This window comes from Amphiura filiformis, chromosome 7 (assembly GCF_039555335.1).
Source record: "Amphiura filiformis chromosome 7, Afil_fr2py, whole genome shotgun sequence".
NCBI lineage: Eukaryota > Metazoa > Echinodermata > Ophiuroidea > Amphilepidida > Amphiuridae > Amphiura > Amphiura filiformis.
The window spans coordinates 40,742,856-40,764,089 of NC_092634.1; the positions used below are offsets into that span (position 1 = coordinate 40,742,856).

General features: G+C 37.2%; 1 protein-coding gene across 1 annotated transcript; it reads left to right on the forward strand.

Moving 5' to 3' along the window:
- Nucleotides 1-1,059: 1,059 nt before the first annotated feature.
- On the forward strand, nt 1,060-19,466 carry LOC140157166 (aminopeptidase N-like). Its single transcript, XM_072180260.1, has 19 exons — nt 1,060-1,373; nt 4,967-5,377; nt 6,536-6,809; nt 7,126-7,246; nt 7,481-7,635; nt 8,858-8,971; nt 9,548-9,682; nt 9,808-9,873; nt 10,100-10,165; nt 10,870-11,054; nt 12,518-12,612; nt 13,221-13,354; nt 13,746-13,952; nt 14,398-14,474; nt 14,850-14,960; nt 15,463-15,630; nt 16,221-16,361; nt 16,742-16,823; nt 17,588-19,466. Exons 1-19 carry the CDS (start codon nt 1,261-1,263, stop codon nt 17,729-17,731), a joined length of 2,799 nt encoding a protein of 932 aa, XP_072036361.1. The 5' UTR covers nt 1,060-1,260; the 3' UTR covers nt 17,732-19,466.
- Nucleotides 19,467-21,234: the final 1,768 nt, after the last annotated feature.

The window sequence follows — 21,234 nt, forward strand, 5'->3', positions numbered from 1 at the left end:
CAATGGGGAAAAATCGCTTCCCCCACCACCCTCTCGGCTCGCCGAAAAATCTTTGCCCCCCCTTGCACATGCCAAATGTTTTGGATCCCAATTAGCAAACCTATTATGATTACATAATTATGTGTACCTCCGGGGTGGTGAATTATAGGGGGCAAATATTTTTTGGCAAGCCAGTAGGGGTGGGGGGGCAAGCATTTTTGGCAGGTTAAAATTTAAGGGGGGGTCAAGCGATTTTTGGCAAACGTTAGGAATACGTTTGAAAACGTTAGGAACACGTTCAAATATGCAAAATGTCCTGCTCGCTGCGCTCGCATTGTATCATTTGTATGGTAAGACCGTGAATTTAAGGTTTGAAATGTAGATTCCCCAAAATCTTGTATGTGTAGTGGGGGGGGGGGGGCAAAGATGTTTTGGCACGTCAAAAGGGGGGGGGCAAAGGATTTATGGCACGTCAAAAAGAGGGGGGGGATGTTTTGGCACGTCAAAAGGGCGGGGGGCAAGCGATTTTTGGTAGACCATTTTGAGAATTGCCCGGGGTAGGCCTACACATAAATATTGTTCCACCCCTTTTTAGAGCGTGTTATGAATGTGTGCCAAAAATCGATTGCCCCCCTCCCATCTCGGCTCGCCCAAAATTGCTTGCCCCCCCCTTTCGGGGCTCACAATTTATTGCCCCACCCCTTTAAGGCCTATAGTATAATAGTTGCAGTGCATGCAGCAGTGGCGTACCGTGGCCGCCCCAACCCCGGGGGCTGAAGAAGAAACAATTTTGCCGCCCCTTCCTTAACAGCCCGAAAAGGTTGACCCAATTTTTTTCACGGTCGTTTGAAAAAGTGAATAGCAAAAAAAAAAAAAAAAAAAAAGTGCAGTGTCCACCCTGTTCAACTAATGACGGTAATGACCAATTAAAAACACCAGAAACGAGCTCAATGATGGTCAACATGTAAACATTTAAAATAAAGTTTGCACTTTAAATGCCCTTTAATTCAGGTACAAGTTATTGTCCGACATGTTTATCAATCAACTAGAAAGATCACGCATGTAAATGCCCTTTTACCAGGTTTCTAGGTTTCGGATATCACTCTACGCGGCCAGGATGCAACATCATCCTACCATCTTTACGCAGTATATCATCATACGAGACCCCTAGGCTTTTGCACGTATAACATTGACATACAGCTGGTATCAACATCAAGTTCAATCATGTATCAGCTTGTAGCATTACAAATGTTAAAACGCTGCTGATTTATTACTCGCAAAATGAAGAAAAATACTGTCTATATTATTAGTGTAGCCGCCGTAGTTTTCACTGCTATTATCGTATGTCTTATAGTCATTACCGCTCATGGAAGTGCAGCTGGGAGAAAACAACGGTAAGAATAGCTAGATTTGTAGAAATTGGCTTAAAATTTAAGCTTACACACGTTTCGAGCTTGGTATATATTACCAGGTCCGAGCACTCTGTGACACAATGATCATGATACCGAGCCATGCTGCACATGCTGAAAGGTCACACGTATAGCGCTCGGCGAACTCAATTAGCTTCATTTTATATATTGGTTTCACTTGTTGAATTTGTATTTTCTAGAAATTCACCGTAACAATTTAATTTGCAATTTAGGGACCGTTCACAAACACTTGTTGGAGGGGGGGGGGGCTGATGCAAAACAATTTCATCGCGAACATTTTTCGGGGCCCCCTTTTCAGACCTCAAAAATTTCAGGGCCCCCTTTTTGACATGAAAATTATGGGTCAACCCCATAGAAAAGCATAAAGGTCAAAACTTTTAAGAGCCCCCCTTTTTGCATCAGGCCCCCTAACAAGTGTTTGTGAACGATCCCTTTAGTATTGGCTGCTGTGCAATGTGTGCACAGGGGTGGTTCTCAAAATTCTCAAAATGATCTGACAAAAATGTACCCACTGTATATGTACCCCCAATTTTACCACCCTGCTCCCACCATACAGGCTCATACAATTTAAGCGCGTACCGAACTTCAACAATCGTGGGGGGGGGGGCTATAAGAAAGGATCATCATGTAAATATAACATATTGAAGCGTATATCATGCTTAAATGGTAAAATATGGTTTAAATCGGAACAAATTCGTGATAAGTGCACCTAAATTTGGATTTTTAAAGCTGAAATGGTCATAAGATTGATTTCGTCAAAATTACACGCACACATGCTTTTTCACCAATTTCTCTGCTCTTGTTTTTAATAGGGGGGGGGGGCTGTGTACGTTAACCAGGTTACAACTCAAAATAAGAAATAGAAAAAATTACTAAATTTTAAGTAATATAATAAGGGAATCAACAGAGCAACGAAAATAAGTCAAATGGAGCTCCATAATATAGTTTTATACTCAACATGACTATTTTAACATGTTTAATCAACATTGAGTACAATTTACTTGTTGCTTTGGTCCTTTTCAATCAGACAGGTCTTGATCAAATTAAAATACATAACATACCACCGTTCAAAGGAACTAAATTTTACGTTGCGAACATTAGAAACAAGATGTATTTAGGTCAAAATTATATTTAGGTCAAACAAGCGCAGAAAACCAAGTAAATAAAGTAAGAATAACGACCAATAACTAAATTTTATACGTAGAACTTGAGAAACAAGATGTATAGGTCAAAAATATATTTAGGTCAAACAAGCGCAGCAAGCAAAATAAACAGAAGAATAACGACCAATAGATCTTCGCTTTGCATAATGATCAATCTGTTTGAAACTGGATCTAGACAGTTTTTCGAATTACAAGAAATATATAGCATTTTAAAAACATCCCTTTTGAGTGTTGATTTAGTGACATTTTCTCTCCGTTCCAGTCAAGCTTTAAGGGGGTACTACACCCCTGCCCAATTTTGTGCCTATTTTTGCATTTTTCTCAAAAATTATAGCGCATTGGTGACAAATAAGATATGTATATTATAGGGGCAAGGACTACAACTACTGCACTGGAAATTTTATTTCAGTACAGACAACAGTTGTGGAGTTGCAGTCAAAAATGAGGGAAAACCAATATTTGATCAATAAATCAATAACTACTTGCCTTGAGTTGCTGAATTTTCAGTGCAGTAGTTGTAGTCCTTGCCCCTATAATATACATATCTTACTTACCACCAATGCGCTATAATTTTTGAGAAAAATGCAAAAATAGGCACAAAATTGGCCAGGGGTGTAGTACCCCCTTAAGGAAGTTAAACTGGACATATTAATGCTTAATGGGTAATGTATTCAGGTGACCCGTAGAATGGGATATTCCATTTAAAATCCACACTCCCCCTGTGGAAGATTTCTGAAATATCTTCCACAGGGGGAGTATAAATTTCAAATGGAATTAGCACATTTAGCTGCTCCAATTTAAACTCACCCTCCCTCTGTGGAAGATTCAGGTGAAATCTTTCTCAGAGGGTGTATGGAATTCAAATGGAGCTGCCTGATGTGCTAATTCCATTTGAAATTCATACTCCCCCTGTGAAAGATATTTCAGAAATCTTCCACAGGGGGAGTGTGGATTTTAAATGGAATCGCCCAATGTTAAGGTGACTTTAAGGCCACTGTCCTGAGGCACCGTCATTTTTTAAAGTATTTGTAAGGATTTTCCTTCGAACAACAGAGTGTGCGTTTTTAAAAGCTCAATTACCTATGCTGATTGAAATCAGGAAAGTGAGGAAACTGCAAAAATGCTACAAATGAAAGAAATGAATTAGTGTGTAAAGTTTTGGTTAGTTGCCAAGTCAAGTGCATTTACGACCCGTTCCTGAGAAGCAAAAATAAAAGAATATAATGATAGTGAAGTGATTATTTGGGTATAAAGGCATAAAGGCCAGAAAATTCCGTAGAAAATCGCTGCGCTGTATCATCATGATAAACGCACCGTGTATTGTAACCGAAACACGTCAGAATAAATGATATATACTAAGTTATAAACACTTTGTGTTTTTACCAACTACTCAAATTCCTTTTTAGGTCTCATAACGCTAAGGGTGGTAAAATAATTATATGTACCCCGGGGTGGTGAATTAAAAGTGGGGGGGCAAAGATTTTTGTCAGGTCGAAAAGGAATGGGAGGGGGGGGGTCAAGCGATTTTTGGTAGGTCAAAGGGGGGCAAGCGATTTTGGGCACAGATATTTTGGGCACCGTTTCTATTTTACGTCCTAAAAAGGTGTAGGAAAACATTAGGAACACGTTCAAATATGCAAAATTTCCAATGCAAAATTAAGAAATTTTCATGTTGAGATAATCATTAGAGGATTTGGATTGATTATACCATGATATTGTAAGACTATCTCAGGCAATGGAGCCAAATTCGTTCGATAGATCATCGATGCTTGGTTGATTCTTATTATCTATGAAATATCATTTATTTGACTGTTGCTAATTGTGATATAATTTAATCTTTGTATGTAATGTACTGCCAACAGCATTTTACCAGTAATAATTCAGGTTATATCCTGTGATATCGGTTTACGGGAATTTGATGATACCCCCAGGACTCTACCAAACCAACTTTTTTAGCTTCCTTTTATGATCAAATAACACATTCAACTGACTAGTTATACTTCATTAATAACAATAATCGAAGCAGCACCGATGGTCGATCCGTAGATCGAACAAATATGGCTGCGGTGTACGTACGTGCCTTACTTGAAACGTTGGTATGAGAAGGGTTGTAACATTTTAAAACGCTAAATGTTGGTTTAAAAAATTCAAACTCAGTCTAAATATTTTTGTCGCTGTTGCCTGATTCTACAATTTCGAGGTCGTGCTGTTTTTGGAACCCAGCCACAAAAGTCATATCCCGACCCACATAAACTCAGGAACTCTGCCCGGCTCCCGGGCTTTCCGAAATCTCTATGGTTGACAATCAAATATATCTTGTATACAACAGGTCAGAATTTAAAATCTAACCATTTGTTATAAAATATGATATTTTCTATTTATATTTCGATGCAGAAATGGTAGCGCAGAGAACTTGAAGGGTATGAGGCTTCCTACTTCGCTGGAACCATCACTTTACGATGTCCGACTACGCTCCGATTTCGTCAACTTTATTTTCGACGGCGTCGTCTCAATTGACGTTGAGTGTCATGAGAAAACTAACGTTGTTGTATTGCATTGCTCAGAATTGACCGTCACTGACGTCGCAATGAGCTCCCCTGATGCGCCACATCCTACTTGGGAAAGTAACCCTGCTTTAGATGGAAAACACAAGTTTGATGAGGAAAACCAGTTCTTGATCTTCAAGCTGCAAAAGCCATTGTCAAAGGGGAGTAAATACACTATCCATTTGAAATTTTCTGGTCCTCTTGAGCAAGATTATGTGGGGTATTATGCTACGCCATACAATACAACTTCTGGTACGAGGTAAGGCACGAACTCCAATCTATTTCGATACCGCTATCTTGGCGATCAGTAGCACCCCAGCAAACACAAAAACGTTTTAAAAACGTTTTAAATAAGTTATATTTTGGCTTTTGGTTTAGGTAAAAACGTTTTAATAACATTAAAATGTCGGGTTATGTAAAGGTCATGATAACGTTTTAAAACGTTTTGTATGAAAACACACTACAACAATATTTTTTTAAATGTTTTCAAAAATGTTATTGTAAACTATTTTTGCAAACATTTTTGCCAAATATTGTGTCAATACTTAAATAACATTATGTTAAAATATTTGAACCCAGCAAACACAGAAATGTTCTTAAAATGTTTTTTTTTCAAAACCTTTTAATAACATTTAAATGTCGGGTTATATAAAGGTCATGAAAACGTTTTTAAAACGTTATTGAAAATATTTTGGGCAAACATTTTTCGCAAAATACTCTTTCAACCCCAAAATAACATTCTGTTTAGAATGTTTTGTATCAAGTTTTCAAGAATGTTTTTGGAATGTTATTAAAACGTTTTTATACCCTTTATATAACCCGACATTTAAACGTTTTCTGTAAAACATTTTGTTTGCTGAGCAGTAGATTAATGTAAAATGTTTTTAAGGTTATGAAAACGTTTTATACTCTTAATGTACCCTTTATATAACCCGACATTTAAACGTTTTCTGACAACCTTTTATAACCTTTTGCGAATGATGTCGAAAACGTTTTGTGTTTGCTGGGACGATGCATGCGATGTTATGTGGTCGATAGGTTTTCAGGTATACTATATAAACATTGTATAAGGTCGTGATAGTTCCCTATTGGATTGGTGGACTTTATCCGTTTTATATTTAAATAATTTATTTATTTATTATTTATTAATTTATTGAGATTTACCAACTTTATTGAGGTTTTATATAAATAAATTTTCGGTGAGAAAGGTTGGTTCTTGACTTCAGATGATCCCGTGATTCGTGATATGGAAGCTTATATATAAGTTTCTGAATTTTTCATTCAAATGAAATATCAAAATTCATTACGATACAGCCATATTTCACACACGACTTTGTTGTCAGTGCTGAAATTAAGACATCGACATAATTATGCAATTTTTAGTTATTTTGTTACCCTTGATAATTCTGTCCTTCAGATGGATAGGATCAACACAACTTGCTGTAACATATGCACGCCGGGCTTTTCCTTGTTTCGACGAGCCCGCCTTCAAAGCTCGTTTCCTGTTAACATTAGACCACGCACCTGACTATAAAGCCATAGCCAACATGCCTCTGATGTCTAATAGTACTCTTGATGATGGGTGGACGAGGTCAAAGTTCGAAGAAAGTGTACCAATGTCAACGTATTTAATGGCTTGGACTGTATTTGACTTTACACCATTAGAAAAAACAACAAATGATGGAGTTAAAGTAAGTATAATGGAATGATGTATGTGGATATACGAATCAAACCTGCTTTTTAATAGGAGGGACTACTCTACTATATAATTTGAAGCATATTCATTGAAATATCACTTTGTCTAAGAAATTTCAAGCGTCAACAGATCCCGACCGGTTATCCGTCAATATGTCAATTTCAGTTACGCCGATGTAATCATGGTAATGTAGGATATTTTCAAACTTATAGTCGATGCATTTCGGCATGATTTGAATTCAGATAAATGGGTCAATGTTAAGTTTGCTCTTATATTTTGTGTCATTTTGTTTATTCACTTTTGAATTTTAGTTTCGTGTGTGGGCACGACCTGACGCAATGGACGCTGCAAATTATGGATTAAACAAAGGGGCTGATATTATTGATTTCTATGGTGAATATTTTGGTACAAAGTTTCCTCTACCAAAAATGGGTATGTATTTGAAATTGCCAGTTAACATTTTGTGATTTTAGTATTATAACCTTAAAATTTAATTTAGATGGATTCTACATGCGATGAATATGCCTTTCCTCTTTCAACATTTTCAGGATACGCTTGCATTGGTAATAATTTCATTACGGAATGCATAACAGTCTCTTTAAGATTAGATTCAACGTTATTTAAAATTTACTAATAATTATGATTGTTTCATTTATTTGGCGCTAGACTTTGTGGCTGTTCCTGGTTACCAAATTATAGCCATGGAAAATTGGGGAATGAATGTATTTGAACCAGCTAAGTTTCTTTATGAAGAAGGCGTGACAACATCCGAAGACCAAGTTACGATTTGTGCATGGATAGCACATGAGCTTGCTCATCAGGCAAGTATTTTTTCATATATTCTGGCCCAAAAAGTATCCGAACACTTGGGAAAAAATCCTAATTTTAGAACTAAACCATATTTGGGTAAATTTATTTTTTAATAGATAGTATGGAATGCTCCTCCTGAACATATCCCTGCTTTCAGATCACGGGCTGGCTTCAGCAAGGAGGCATATCAGCATCTTCTATCTACAAGGTGGTAGTTTAATGCACAGATATGCACTAGCTATCTAATCCTGCACATTATGACAACCCATTGAATCTAATACGAGAGCGTGGCGCAATGGTTAGGGTACTTGCATTTTTTGGGCATGAGGTCCCGGGTTCAATTCCCGGCGGAGGTGATTTGCTGGGATATTGACTTGGGGAAAAAAGTCTGAAATTAATTGGCAACATCTGTAGATTAAATTCAGACTTCCGCTCACCCCATGGTTCATTTAGAATTGGGTATGAATCATGAAAGTACTCCGTCCTTCGGAGGGGACGTTAAGCCGTCGGTCCCATGTGCAGAGAGTCATACCTGTACATGTATTTCGCAGCCAGTTTCGAAAAGAGTAGGGTGTTAACCCCTGACTGTTCCCAACCCGTCCCGGTGTTCAAATGGACCCCAATGGAAATAAGCTTCAATAGAGGCTTTCTTGGGTTATCCAGGGTTGTCAAGATCCGAACAAATAAAAATAAAAAAAAAAACCTCAAGAAGTATATAGAAATAAAGTTACAAGTACCGTATTTGATTAGACGAAGCTCCAGTTTTAAAAGTGACAAAGGGTTCCTGACATTGTTAGTACAAGTAAACTATACGCAGACTGATTCCTGACCTACTGTTTTCATGTTTTTATTATACATTCATATTCATGAAGTTCCCACCTACAGTTTGATCAGCTCGTAATCGGTGGGAAATGTTAGGCTTTTATCACTACGCCGAAAAGTAGACCCACATTGCACATTCCCTATTGTGCTTGTTAAAGAAAATAGACAACGTATATCATCGGACTTGAATGAATAATTTGTGATGCTTCTGGCAAGATGTCACAAGACAATCCTCGAAATTTAACATGAGAGATATTAATCCGCGATGTTATAAGGCCCGCCGATTACGAGCTGACGGTAATGTGTATTATGTGGTGCATCACTCATAATCCCGGGCTCACAGATCTGCTCATTTGATAATATTAAAAAACCTCTTTGAATACCATTTTGGTTGTTTTTCATCTTCCTCAGTGGTTTGGAAATCTAGTGACGTTTAAATGGTGGGACGATTTGTGGCTTAATGAAGGATTCGCTAGTTATGTTGAGTATTTAGGAACTAATTTTACAGAGCCTGACTGGAATATGGTAAGTAAGTTAATTAAATCAATGTCATAAATCATAATGTGACGATGTTACCACCTGGTGTTATAGCACCGTTCATTTATATCTAATAATTATGCTGATGTAGAGATTTCTCTACTGCTAATATAATTTTATCATATTGTGGTCGGTCTGTCAAGGAGAAATTTTGTTCAATTTAATGGAATTTAACAAAACGGAATGCAATTTTATCGTCAAGTATCAACCGTCAATTTTATTGTTTATAGTGCAATATGAAATAATTATGCAAATTAACTGCACGGTCAAAGCATAGGTATTGGAGGAGATTCTATACAATACCCTTTACGATAGGTTCTCTCGCTCCTTAGTCCTTACAAAATATTATTTTCTCTTGACAGCTTTATAGAGCTTCTTACAGGATTCTTTATCTATCACAAAGGATCCCATGAGTTATAAAGATTGCCTATTAACTACACGTTTATGTAACTCTTTAAGACGGTTTCTTACAGAACCAGGAGGAAGTGTAAAACAACAAAAGATGTACTTACTGCATTGGTCAGCTAAACGCTATTGACAAGTTCTCCTTTTATCTTTCTGCAGATGGACATGTTCATGTGGCGCGACAAATACCCAGTACTAGTGACTGATTCCTTAGTCACATCGAGACCTATTTCTATGTCTGTTGATACATATGACAAAATATTTCAACAGTTTGATTGGATTTCGTACAATAAGGTGAGTGGAAAGAATAATGTTTTTGGATTGATATAAAATATAACCACAATGCATTATTATGTAGAACCAAATTCATATGTCGCTCTAAATTGGATTGACGTGTTTCTTCTTTAATCTGTTTGCAGGGTGCTTCAATTCTTCGAATGTTGTCAAATTTCCTTGGTGAGGATACTTTTCGAAAAGGACTAAAGGCAAGCCGTAAATTATAGATATACTATCACTATTATATTATTTCATGATCATCGTCGTCGTCATCTTCGTTGTCGTCGTCACCATCTTCACCATCATGGTCATCATCAGCATCATCGTCATCATCAATTCATCATCGTTTTGTCATCACATTTAGTAATAGTATTATTTGGTATTAGTAGGGCGTTTAATATTAATAAAAGCGATTTTTTGGTATTGTCTTCACAGTGGTATCTAGAAACATTTGCTTATGACAACACAGACAAGGATGGATTGTGGCTTAAATTAAACGAGGTAAGACTACCGATAGCTATAGAAAAATGATGCCAAGGGCATGGGCGTCAATCCCGGGAGGACAGGGGGGACGTGACCCCCCACCTTTCGGCAAAATGACTCATTTTTTGTTCTTTTCAGCGACGTTTTGACATTTCAGGCCGATTGTCCCCCCACATTTCAAGCCGGATTGGCGCTAACGGCCCAGGGTGGTACACAAATCACCCACATACACAAACGAAACACACCCCCTCATCCACTGCACATATCACCCCCACACCCCACACCCTTACCACAACGCAGACACACACACAAACCGCCATCTGCATCATCAAAGATCACTATAACACTTATCGTATCATCTTTAATACATGCAATGGTGTTTATTTGTTTTACAACTTCACCTTCACTTTATTTCTATAATGTCAAAATCTTGCACATAAAAGCATAAAACAACAACAAAACACTTTATTTACAAAACCTATGTAAGAAAATGGCTGGAGGACAGCCCTTCCCTTAAAATAAAAGTTTCCAGAAATAACTGTCAAGAATGAACATCAAATTAATAAAAATACCGAATCGAGTTACACGAAGTTTTAACGTAGGCCCCTATAATGTGACTGTGAAACATTTACGATGACTGTGAAAATCAGTCCTATTGTTAATTACCCTATAACAAGCATACATACAACGTTTATTTTTCCAAACCATTAAATGTGGTATAGGCAGCAGTTGAAGATGGTAAGAGTGATATGGATGTAAAGGAGATCATGGACACATGGACAGTACAGATGGGTTACCCATTGGTAACAATTACAAGAGATTATGATAGAGGAGATGGGATGCACTTCACAGCTACACAAGAGAGATTCTTACTTAATTCGGATCATCCTGATGCCAAGAAACAAGAGTAAGCATACTTACCAATGTACCTGTAATCAGGGCCTGTAAATATTGCTGACAAAGATGGCGAAATTTTTGCCGTATCCCCATCGACGCTATTCCTCTGAATCCGTCAAAATCTTTTATAACTCATTCCCCATAACATATGCATGCCCCCCTGGCTTTATGACAAAATAATCATATGCTTTATGCCTTAGGAGGCAGGACTGACAGATAAGGAATCTATATAATACAATAGAACTCTAAAGCTGCATGTTGTACAGGAATAAGAGAACCTAATGTCATAATTGGGTATCGTATGGAACTTTAATCATATTGTTTCCATAAAAAATGGATTAGTACATAGTATTTCTTTTCCATAAAATGATAGCTTTCACTGTCAGATATGTTCCCTTTTAATTTTGAGCCAAACAAGTGAGGGTAAAGCAAAGATAATTGTAATTTACTACTAGCGCCGATGACGCCAATGCGTGTGACGCCGTCGGTCGTGCTACGTTACGGTCCTTTGAGTAGGGGAGAGTGGGGGTAAGTTGAGCCACTTTTTACATTTACTTTCACTACGCTCAAATAAATAAAGCAGGACCCAAATACAGTGTTACAAATGAAACATATGTATGTTTACTTGGTTATGATACCACAAAATTGTAATCAATATTTTGCACTTTCGCACAGTGAGACGCCAAAAATCATTTGCAAATTGGCTCAACTTACCCCAACGGTGGGGTAAGTTGAGCCAGTCGCTGAAGGGCAAGTTGAGCCACCATAGAAATGCACAGTATATGCCATAGCTGTGAAATTCATTTTTGCCTTTTTTTTAATTGTTGTTTTCAGGTATTTATTTCGAAAAATAGTTTGATACAGAAGTAGTTTGATCTAAATATTGCATACAAGTAATTTCTGACAATATTTTACTTTGAATAAAAAAAACGGGGAAATTTCTGCAGGGTTTTCCTATGCTCAACTTGCCCCATGGCCTGTGGCTCAACTTACCCCATGTGACCCTTTTTGTCAACAGCCAAGCCTCCCACCTGACTAAAACTTGTTACAGTTGTAAATAGTTTTCTAAAATAGTGTTCATATATCACATCCTCAATACCCAGAATCAGTATCATTTTAGCCTTTTTCTTTCTGGGTGAAACATGAAAAAAATGGGTTTTTGCCAAAAGTTCAACAAAAGTGCGAAAAATGAACTTTCTAATGCAGCTTTCTTACCCTATGTGCAAGTGATTCCATATTACACTTGAGAAGCCTCTGTTATGTCATATACAAATAAGTGGAACTGTAAACTAAGATAAGTTTTTAATTTTCTTTCTAGAGGGGGTGGCTCAACTTACCCTCTGGCTCAACTTACCCCACTCTCCCCTACAAAGTTGCTTTGGAGACAACAAACGTTAGTGAAAAATACAAACAAAATAATGAGAGTAATGAAGCGACAATACTTACCTTGTTTTCATTTGTGTGATCCAACAGTTACAAATGGCACGTTCCACTTACGTACACCACGTCTCGTCTTCCTCAATTTGAAACGCCGCCCCAGGAATGGCTAACACCCAGTACAGATACTAGTAAGTACCTACATTTTGACAATACAATATAAAAGGTTCTTTTTCAGATCCAAGAAATTCCTGTCATGAATCTTGTTCACCGCTTTGGTCTGATGTTTCTAGATGTTTTTGGGAGCTGGCAACACTCTTACCTGGTTTTGATGATGTCACCAAACTTCCTTGTTGCCGTCTATTTTATAAGCTGGTCATACTTTTTTCAGTTTGTAAGCCCACTTGTCCTTATTCACGGTGTCTTGACCCCAGATTGCGTGTTGTTTTGCCTGATTTCTGGATCTATGAGCCTTCTCCAATCCAAGACCAGAATGAACAAGATTCTGATGGAGAAAGTGACGTCAGTACTTTGTCAGTTGTCACAGTGCGTGTTCATATGATCCGCCATTACATTGCGCATGTAATCACAACTTTTCTTTGTGTCAATGTAAGTGATGCGTCCACTGGAGTAAACACCGACGTCACTGTTTTAGGAAGACAAATAGACTATACAGTTCCTCCAATCTGAAATATTTGGACGGAATTTTCACGCTTTCAAAGCATCGTGCTGAATCCGTGATATTGGAAGAGCATATGATATAAACCTTTCTCATTTATCTTGATTTAAATTTCCGCAGGGCAAATTTCTATAGGAGAAGCACAGAGTAGTGATTGGTTATTGGCTAATGTGGAGTCACGTGGTTACTACCGTGTGAACTATGACCTTTCTAATTGGGCACTATTGACTGAAACATTAATGAGAGATCATGATGTAAGTAGGCTGTCATTTATGAAATGTATTGTATTTGAAGACCTGAGCGCAAGAAGACCGTAAGTCCACTTGGCCCCTCAACATGTATACACTAAAGTTGCGTATAGTTTCATATAGTTTGGTAATGTCTTATACATGTTCAGGGGCCAAAACAAATCTTTCACAACCTTTCATGATGTTTTCACCCTGGAACATGTATTAAACATTACAAACCCCTAAGAAACTATACGTAACTTTAGCGTATACATGTTGAGGGGCCAAGCGGACTTACGGTCTTCTTGCGCTCAGGTCTTCTGTTCAAAGTTTTAAGAACATAATTTATTTGAAATTCTATGTTCCATCCGATAATATGATATTTCTTACCCCATATATTATCATTTTTATTTACTAGGCAATTATACCACCTGCGAGTCGTTCAACATTAATCAATGATGTCTTTAATCTTGCTCGTGCTGGTTATCTGGATATCGGAGTTGCACTCAATATCAGTAGATATCTCTCCAATGAGCGGGACTTTGTTCCTTGGGCAGCTGCAGATGATGTAATGGGATTTGTGGAATCTATGCTGAGAGGTACAGAGGCTTACGACAACTTTAAGGTAGGACTTGCAATCATTATTGACGCTTATTAGTATATGAACATAATAAAATCAGCTTGTGTGAGCAGTATGTAACGATATAAATTTATAACTACAAAGTGTTGTTACATGCAGAAGTAATATTCATTTACCTGATCGCTATGTAAGGAATTTGATTATGCTTGACTTAGAGGTTTGGTTTAAACGTTACAGCAAAATTATTGAACATGACCTTTTCACTTGATCAACTTTTTGCGCTTTTAGGTAGGGTACATTTACTAATTAATAAACAATTGAATTAATATATTTAAAAAACAGTACTTAACATTCTCCTACATACATCATTCATGCTATGGGTTCTCTAAGATTTTAGTGAAGAATTAAACGCGAGGTTCAATCAGTTTTATCAGATAATTTGTTGTACATTCCGTTATTTCAATTGGATTTGTGACTTCTCTAATTACAGATGTACATGGCTAATTTGACTTTAGCATCATTTTCCAGTGGTATCGGTCAGAATAAACAAGATGCATTTCTGAATAAGTAAGTCACCTTGTATACTTTCAACAATTTGAATGAAATGCTTATTCTTTTGGCGAGGGATCATTTTCCGCCAACCTTATTGCTCCAGGTGGATACGATCATCCTTTTATCTTTCACCCTTTCTTCCCTCTTTTTCTTCTTATTTCTTTCCATCTTCTCTTTGCCTTATTCATCTGTTGTTTACGTTTCTCCCTTTATCTTCTCTTCTCTTTTGCCCCTTTCCCCTTCAATCTTTTCGTCCACCTTATCTCATTTTCTTGTCGGTGGTTTCCCTCTGCTTTATTATTAAGAATGGAGAGAGAACCACGTGATGCCCATTTTAAAAAAATTCTTAATTTTCCATTTTTATCCATTTGTGTCCCTGATTTCCTTCAGACGTCTGCAAGCCCTCATTGGTAAGCTCGCCTGCTCTTATGGAATTCCAGACTGTTTGCAAAATGCCAAGTCTCAATTTACGAATTGGAAGAACAATCCGACAACAAACACGTAAGATTTATACCTGATTTATTGATCAAACAATGATCATAACAATATTGCAATGACCATAAATACTAATGCCAATGCAAGAGTACGTAAGCAGAGTTAATGTTTATTCGTCAAAAAAAAGTAATAACTCATTTTGAATTGTATTTCGGTTACATACATTGCGTGAGTTGATGAAAGTTTGCTGTAGAGCTCTCTAGGCCAAAAGGCTGAGTACTGGATCGACGTCTTACGTTCGGCGTCAGTTCGCTACCCTCGCAACATAATTTGTAGACCAATTTATAGAGTTTTGAATCAAAGATCACCGAAATTTTGCATGTGCAAATGGGGATCAGAGATTTTTGGGTACATCGAGAGGGGGACAAATATTTTTGGCACACTTAGAGCTTGAGGGCCAAACAATATTTTTGTGGCATGCCATTAAGAAATGTTGCCCTCCCCGGCCCTAGGGCAATAGAGCCCGTATAAACCTATTTTTATTTTTTGTAACTCTATAATTATGAAGGGTCTTTCCTGATATGAGATTAACAGTGTATTGTACAGCCATAGCGGAAGGTGGTCAAGAAGAATGGGAATTTGCATTTGAGCAGTATCAAAAAGCCAACTCAGATACGGAGAAAGCGACACTACTGGCAGGAATGACTTGCAGCCAGGACAAGGATATCCTTAAAAGGTCAGTGGGTCAAAGTTCAGTGATGGTTGCAAAAGAGAAAATATAGGCATGTTCAAGACGCAATGACTTGTGCGTTTCCCAACTGTTGCTCCATTTTGGCACGGTTGTGAAGAGCACTCATCAACATCCAGCTGAACATCCGATATGAGAAACATGCGTCAAATAAATTTTGTGCAAAACACATATGCAATCATCGACAAGATGCATGAAAGGATCTATTGTCAAATTGTATGTGGATATGAGTAAAAATTGTAAGCCTACGTGGCATTGTGACCTCGGATAAAGTCACGCCTGAATGTGGGTTAGAAATAATTGCGCAATAGCTAATCTCAAGGGACAGAATATTAATTATTTCAATCAGTGGTAAGAGCGCCTGCTTAGTAAACGTAAGGACCCAGGTTCAATTCCCGGTCGAGGTACGAAGTTCACCATGCAATTTCACTGTTCACCGCTCTGTTCCTAACAAGTTTCTAGTATTTTCTCATTATAACAAAAATCTCGTCGTTCAGTAATTTAAATTAGAAACAATGCTACTGATTTTAAAAATCCCAATGAATAAAATCTTTCAATCCAAATACTTTTCACACAAGGTACCTATCGTACCTACTGGATATCGATGTGATCAGTGACGCCTACCATGAGAGAGTACTTACCGGTGTACTGGCAAACGAAGCAGGATCAACACTCGCTTGGGAATTCTTTTGGAATAATTATGATACCATTTTTAAGATGTAAGTATCAGGCAGGGCTCAAATCCGTACGTATTAGTATTTAGCTGCATTTGACTTTGAGACGTAAAGTGGTTGCTATACTTGCACTCATTTCTAGCTGTAAACTTTAGCGTTATAAGGAACTCGCAATATTTATATTTATACCGCGTATAGAACAACCTTGTCGTTCCAAGGGTGAAAAAAAACCCGAATATATCATACGTGGCCTCTTTTGGAGAGAAAGCATAATAAAATAAAGGCATCCAATTGAATTATGGGAATTATTGGGAATACTGCTCATTTTGACATTTTGAGCAAAAAGATCGTCAAAAAATACAGTCTCTGAAGTATGGTAATATTTTAAAAACAAAGGATTATCGTTATTATCTCCCTTTTGTCAGCCACGGTGAGAATTTCTTCAATTTTATTGCCATGGCTACCAGTCTAACTGCAACACTGAATACGGATGAAAAGCTTACAATGGTGAGAATTAACTAGCAAATAAGAAGACTTTGAAAAATAGTTAAGAAGCCCCAGTTTTGTCGGAAACAAAAAAAAAGTGCCCGCAGTGTTGCGTTTTCTATTCACCGCTGCGAGTTTCTGTTTTACACTGTGATTTCCGTTCAAATTGTGAGCTTTATTATTAGTCGCAAAAGTTGTAAAACTGAGCCATTTTAAAGAAAAGTTAAACAATGATGGCGCTGGTTATCTAAAATCTTGTTGGCATCTTTACAAGGGGTAGACACTTGTAAAATGGTATGAGAACATCAGCAAACAGACTAACAAATGACAAGGGAATTTTCAAATAACTTTTTACCATGAAATGTAACATATAACTCATATTATTTGGCTAGATTACATTTTAAATCTATGTAAAAAGCGCCCTCAATTTGCACACAAATGTACAGTTTATAGAATTAAAATGACCACAAACTAGCGGGAAAAGATGAATAATTTAATATATAAATGAAAATCTATGTTAAAATTGCTACAGAATACATGTGTGTCTAAACAGTATATTACTGTGATAGCAGTATTATTCATTTCTAGAATTGAACATTATAATAATGTTTTGTTAGATAAATTAATAAATGATCACATCAAACAACCATGAAAACACTTGCATATCTAATGACCCAACCAGGGATACGTTTCGCTAAATTTTGAACACATCGTAGCGCAAGTAACATGTAAACTACTATTTTTTTCACTTTATGCATATAATTCTCGGAACTTTGTTTTTGCAGCTGAAATCCGAACTTGATAAACACCCAAACCAAGGAGCAGCACAAAGAACTTTTACTCAAGGGATTGAAATTACAGAGGCCAACATCCGATGGATGGGAAACAACTACGATAAGGTTGCAACATGGCTCCAACAAGAGGTTTAACCACAGTAATATAAAACATTTGCATACTCAGGTCCTGTTATCATGATTGGTTTAGGGCTATGTAACAGTGGTGTAGCGTCATAATGAGTGAGAGAGGGGACAGGGGAACATTAGGTCTATTATGTCTTTCTCCAGTCAGGACCCTTGCCCTCCCCTGATCCCCCAATGAGTTGGCGGGTGTCTATGACCATCCGTCCCATTTGACCCTGTGCGTGGTGCATGACCTCTTCCTACCCCCTCGATTGCAAAAAGGCGGGTTACACCACTGTTACCTTAAAAGATTTGCTCGGTAATCAGGGCTACCGTGTACACAGTGTATACATTCTACGGACGGCAGGTGCAAAATCACGTCAAAACAATATTTATGAGCCAGAGAGGGGACAGGGGAAAATTAGGGCCATCATGTCCTTCTCCAGTCAGGACCCTTGCCCTCCCCGGACCCCAGTTGGCGGGTCTGTATGACAATCATCTTCTGTCCCATTTGATCCTGTGCATGGTGCATTACCCCTTCCTATCCCCTCGATTGCAAAAGGCGGGTTACGCCACTGTTACCGTAAGATTTGTTTGGTAAACAGGGCTGTATACATTTTTGGACGTCAGGTGCAAAATCACGTCAAAACAATATTAGCAGAATGCCGAAATGTTGACGAACCAGCCTGATCTCGATCACTTGCGATTGGTAGATTTTCATACCAAATTATGCAGTGTTTCGATGGCGACTTTTGCCGAATTGAAGAGTGGTTGCTCCTAAAGTGCTATCTTAAAACCTGCTCAGTTCACCACCAACATATATACTACTGATTGATATTATTTGTCACTAGGTAACAACAAATCGTTAAAATTATGGGGTAGTGGACTGTTTTTGGAACGGCATTCTTCAATTGTCGGTACGTCGGCAAAGGCACTATTCAAGGTACGTCGACTATAAGGTACTCTTCAATTTTCGGTACGTCGGTAGTGACGCGACATAATTTGGCGTATCTCATCTTCAACATGTTCAAAATGAAATCCAGTTTCACAAGGGAACAAAAAGCAGCAGAGATTTATAGAACAGATGGCAGATCTGGAACCAGCTCTTGTATTATTTAGAAGCAACAACAGAAGATTGGGAGACTGCTGGGTGAAATGGTTAATTTTATATCAATGTACCAAGAGCTTTTTAACATTTCTCATGATTATCCTGATGGTAACACGTTTTCTTTGCTTCGTTCACATAATCTACACTGTTAGAACTGTTGGGTAAAACTTTACCCAGCCCTGGGTGCCATTTTTGTTGGGTAAAATATCACGGAATAATTCTGGTATACCCTGCGCACAAGTATATTCTTAATCCTAACCCTAACCCCAACCGTATATTTAAACATTGTCGGTTGGACTTTTACTGATGCCTTATTTTTGAAATCATAATACTGGGCATGCATCTATTTGTACGCCCGAAATGTCTTTCGCATGATAAATTATTCATGTCTTCAACTCCTTCAATTTTGGGCTGCAATAAAAGTTATTTTATGTGTTTAACGTGGACTGCATTTACAAATTGAAGTGATGATTATACCGTTCAGGCGTCGATCGAAAAAAGAAAACCATGTTCTAAGGGGAGGGACGATCAGTCGGGTTTTTTTATAAGAATCATATTTACGTTGTAGGACTTATATGACTACGACAGTATTTTTTGTGGGACATGAGAGCACATCAGATATATCGAAATGCATTCTGAATATGAAGAATGTCTTTCTGATATCAAATAATTTTCATTTTTTGAAATTCACGATATAATACAAATTTTATGACAAATTATTAAAATTTGATATTTTCCACATTTTTGATATATAACAGACCTCGAAGTAAATTTTATAAATCTAATGATATATTCTTAAAGTGTTTGTAGCTGGTAGGAAAAGCCGACGATCAATTGAAAATTTTGACCTTTCATATTGAAGATATGGATTTTTTCCCAAAAAGACCTAATTTTTTTTGGTGTTTTGGGGAAAAAAATCCATATCTTCAATACGAAAGGTCATCCCACCTACATACACTTTAAGTATAAATCATCAGATTTATAAAGTTTACTTCGAGTACTGTTAAATATCAAAAATATAAATTTTAATGATTTGCCATAAAATGTGTATTACATTGCGAATTTCAAAAATCTAAATTATTTGATATCAGAAGGACATTCTTCGTATTCAGAATGCAATTCGATATGTCTGATGTGCTCTAATGTCCCACAATAAATACTGTCCAAACGTTCATACCCCATCCCTTGGTTGCGAATTGCCAATAAAGGCATTTTCATTATACAGTATGAGTATGACTTACAGAACCAAGTTACAACAGATAAAGGTTTATGAGAAAATAAATGTTTTCATTAGTATAGTGACAGAGGATGATTTTTAAAAGCACTACCCAGCAAGTCTTGCGGTTAGCACAGCTGTGTGAGTGAACATGACACCACTGCCCGCGCCCACTGCATAGACGTGCATGGTTAAATTTGAATTTGGACAGATATATTTACAATAAATACACCTTCAAAAAGCTGGTCGATTTCACATTTTATGTTATATACAGAAGGTGTGAATTATCCTTTATGCATACATCACTTTAGATCTGAAATCGACCAAGTAATAATGACACACACACAATTCTAAAACAACATCTTTTGCACAGAATTCAATGGGATTTGAAAAGTAAAGTGGCAGTTAAAACTCTAGTGATAACACTTTTACAGTGCATGATGGGGCTTCCTTAAATCATCCTCTGGTATAGTGACAAAGTCCTAAAAACCCGGTCGGTCGCGCCCGTAGAACAGGGTTTATTTTTGTTCGTCGCCTAAGTATTTCCCTTTTTGAGGACAATTTGATAGAATTTATGTGAGAATCCCGCTAAAAAATTCAAAATTAAAACGTACTTAATCATATATTTACAATGATAGATAAAATGTATATTTAGGATTATAAAGCTTGTATATCTCAAAATAAATTACTTTGAACGGTATACCCGAATTTCTTCTCAATCGTGTGGTGTGGTGTTTTTTCTTTGCGCCTATGGTATTATAAGACACATTAGTACATGATTTCGATATTAAATGAATAAATAAATATATAAATAAACAAAGGCATGGTCAACACAACGAAAATATCTGTTTGTTATATTTATTCATCTATTAGGGCTGCTACATACTTTTTAGTGGATGAAGAATATTCGGTGTAACGCGTGTTCGTTATTTAGCAATGTTTAACTTCAGAGGATGATTTAAGGAAGCCCCATCATGCACTGTAAAAGTGTTATCACGAGAGTTTCAATTGCCACTTTACTTTTCAAATCCCATTGAACTCTGTGCAAAAGATGTTGTTTTAGAATTGCCCGTGTGTCATTATTACTTGGTCGATTTCAGATCTAAAGTGATGTATGCATGAAGGATAATTCACACCTTCTGTAGATAACATAACATGTGAAATCGACCAATTTTTTGAAGGTGTTTTTATTGTAAATATATCTGTCCA

What these genes read in the sequence shown, in the direction of transcription:
- LOC140157166 (XM_072180260.1), top strand. Translation starts at nt 1,261, where the DNA reads ATGAAGAAAAATACTGTCTATATTATTAGTGTAGCCGCCGTAGTTTTC. An exon ending in AACACCCAGTACAGATACTA is followed by an intron (nt 12,613 to 13,220) that starts GTAAGTACCTAC and finishes AAATTTCCGCAG; the next exon opens with GGCAAATTTCTATAGGAGAA. An exon ending in TATGATACCATTTTTAAGAT is followed by an intron (nt 16,362 to 16,741) that starts GTAAGTATCAGG and finishes CCCTTTTGTCAG; the next exon opens with CCACGGTGAGAATTTCTTCA.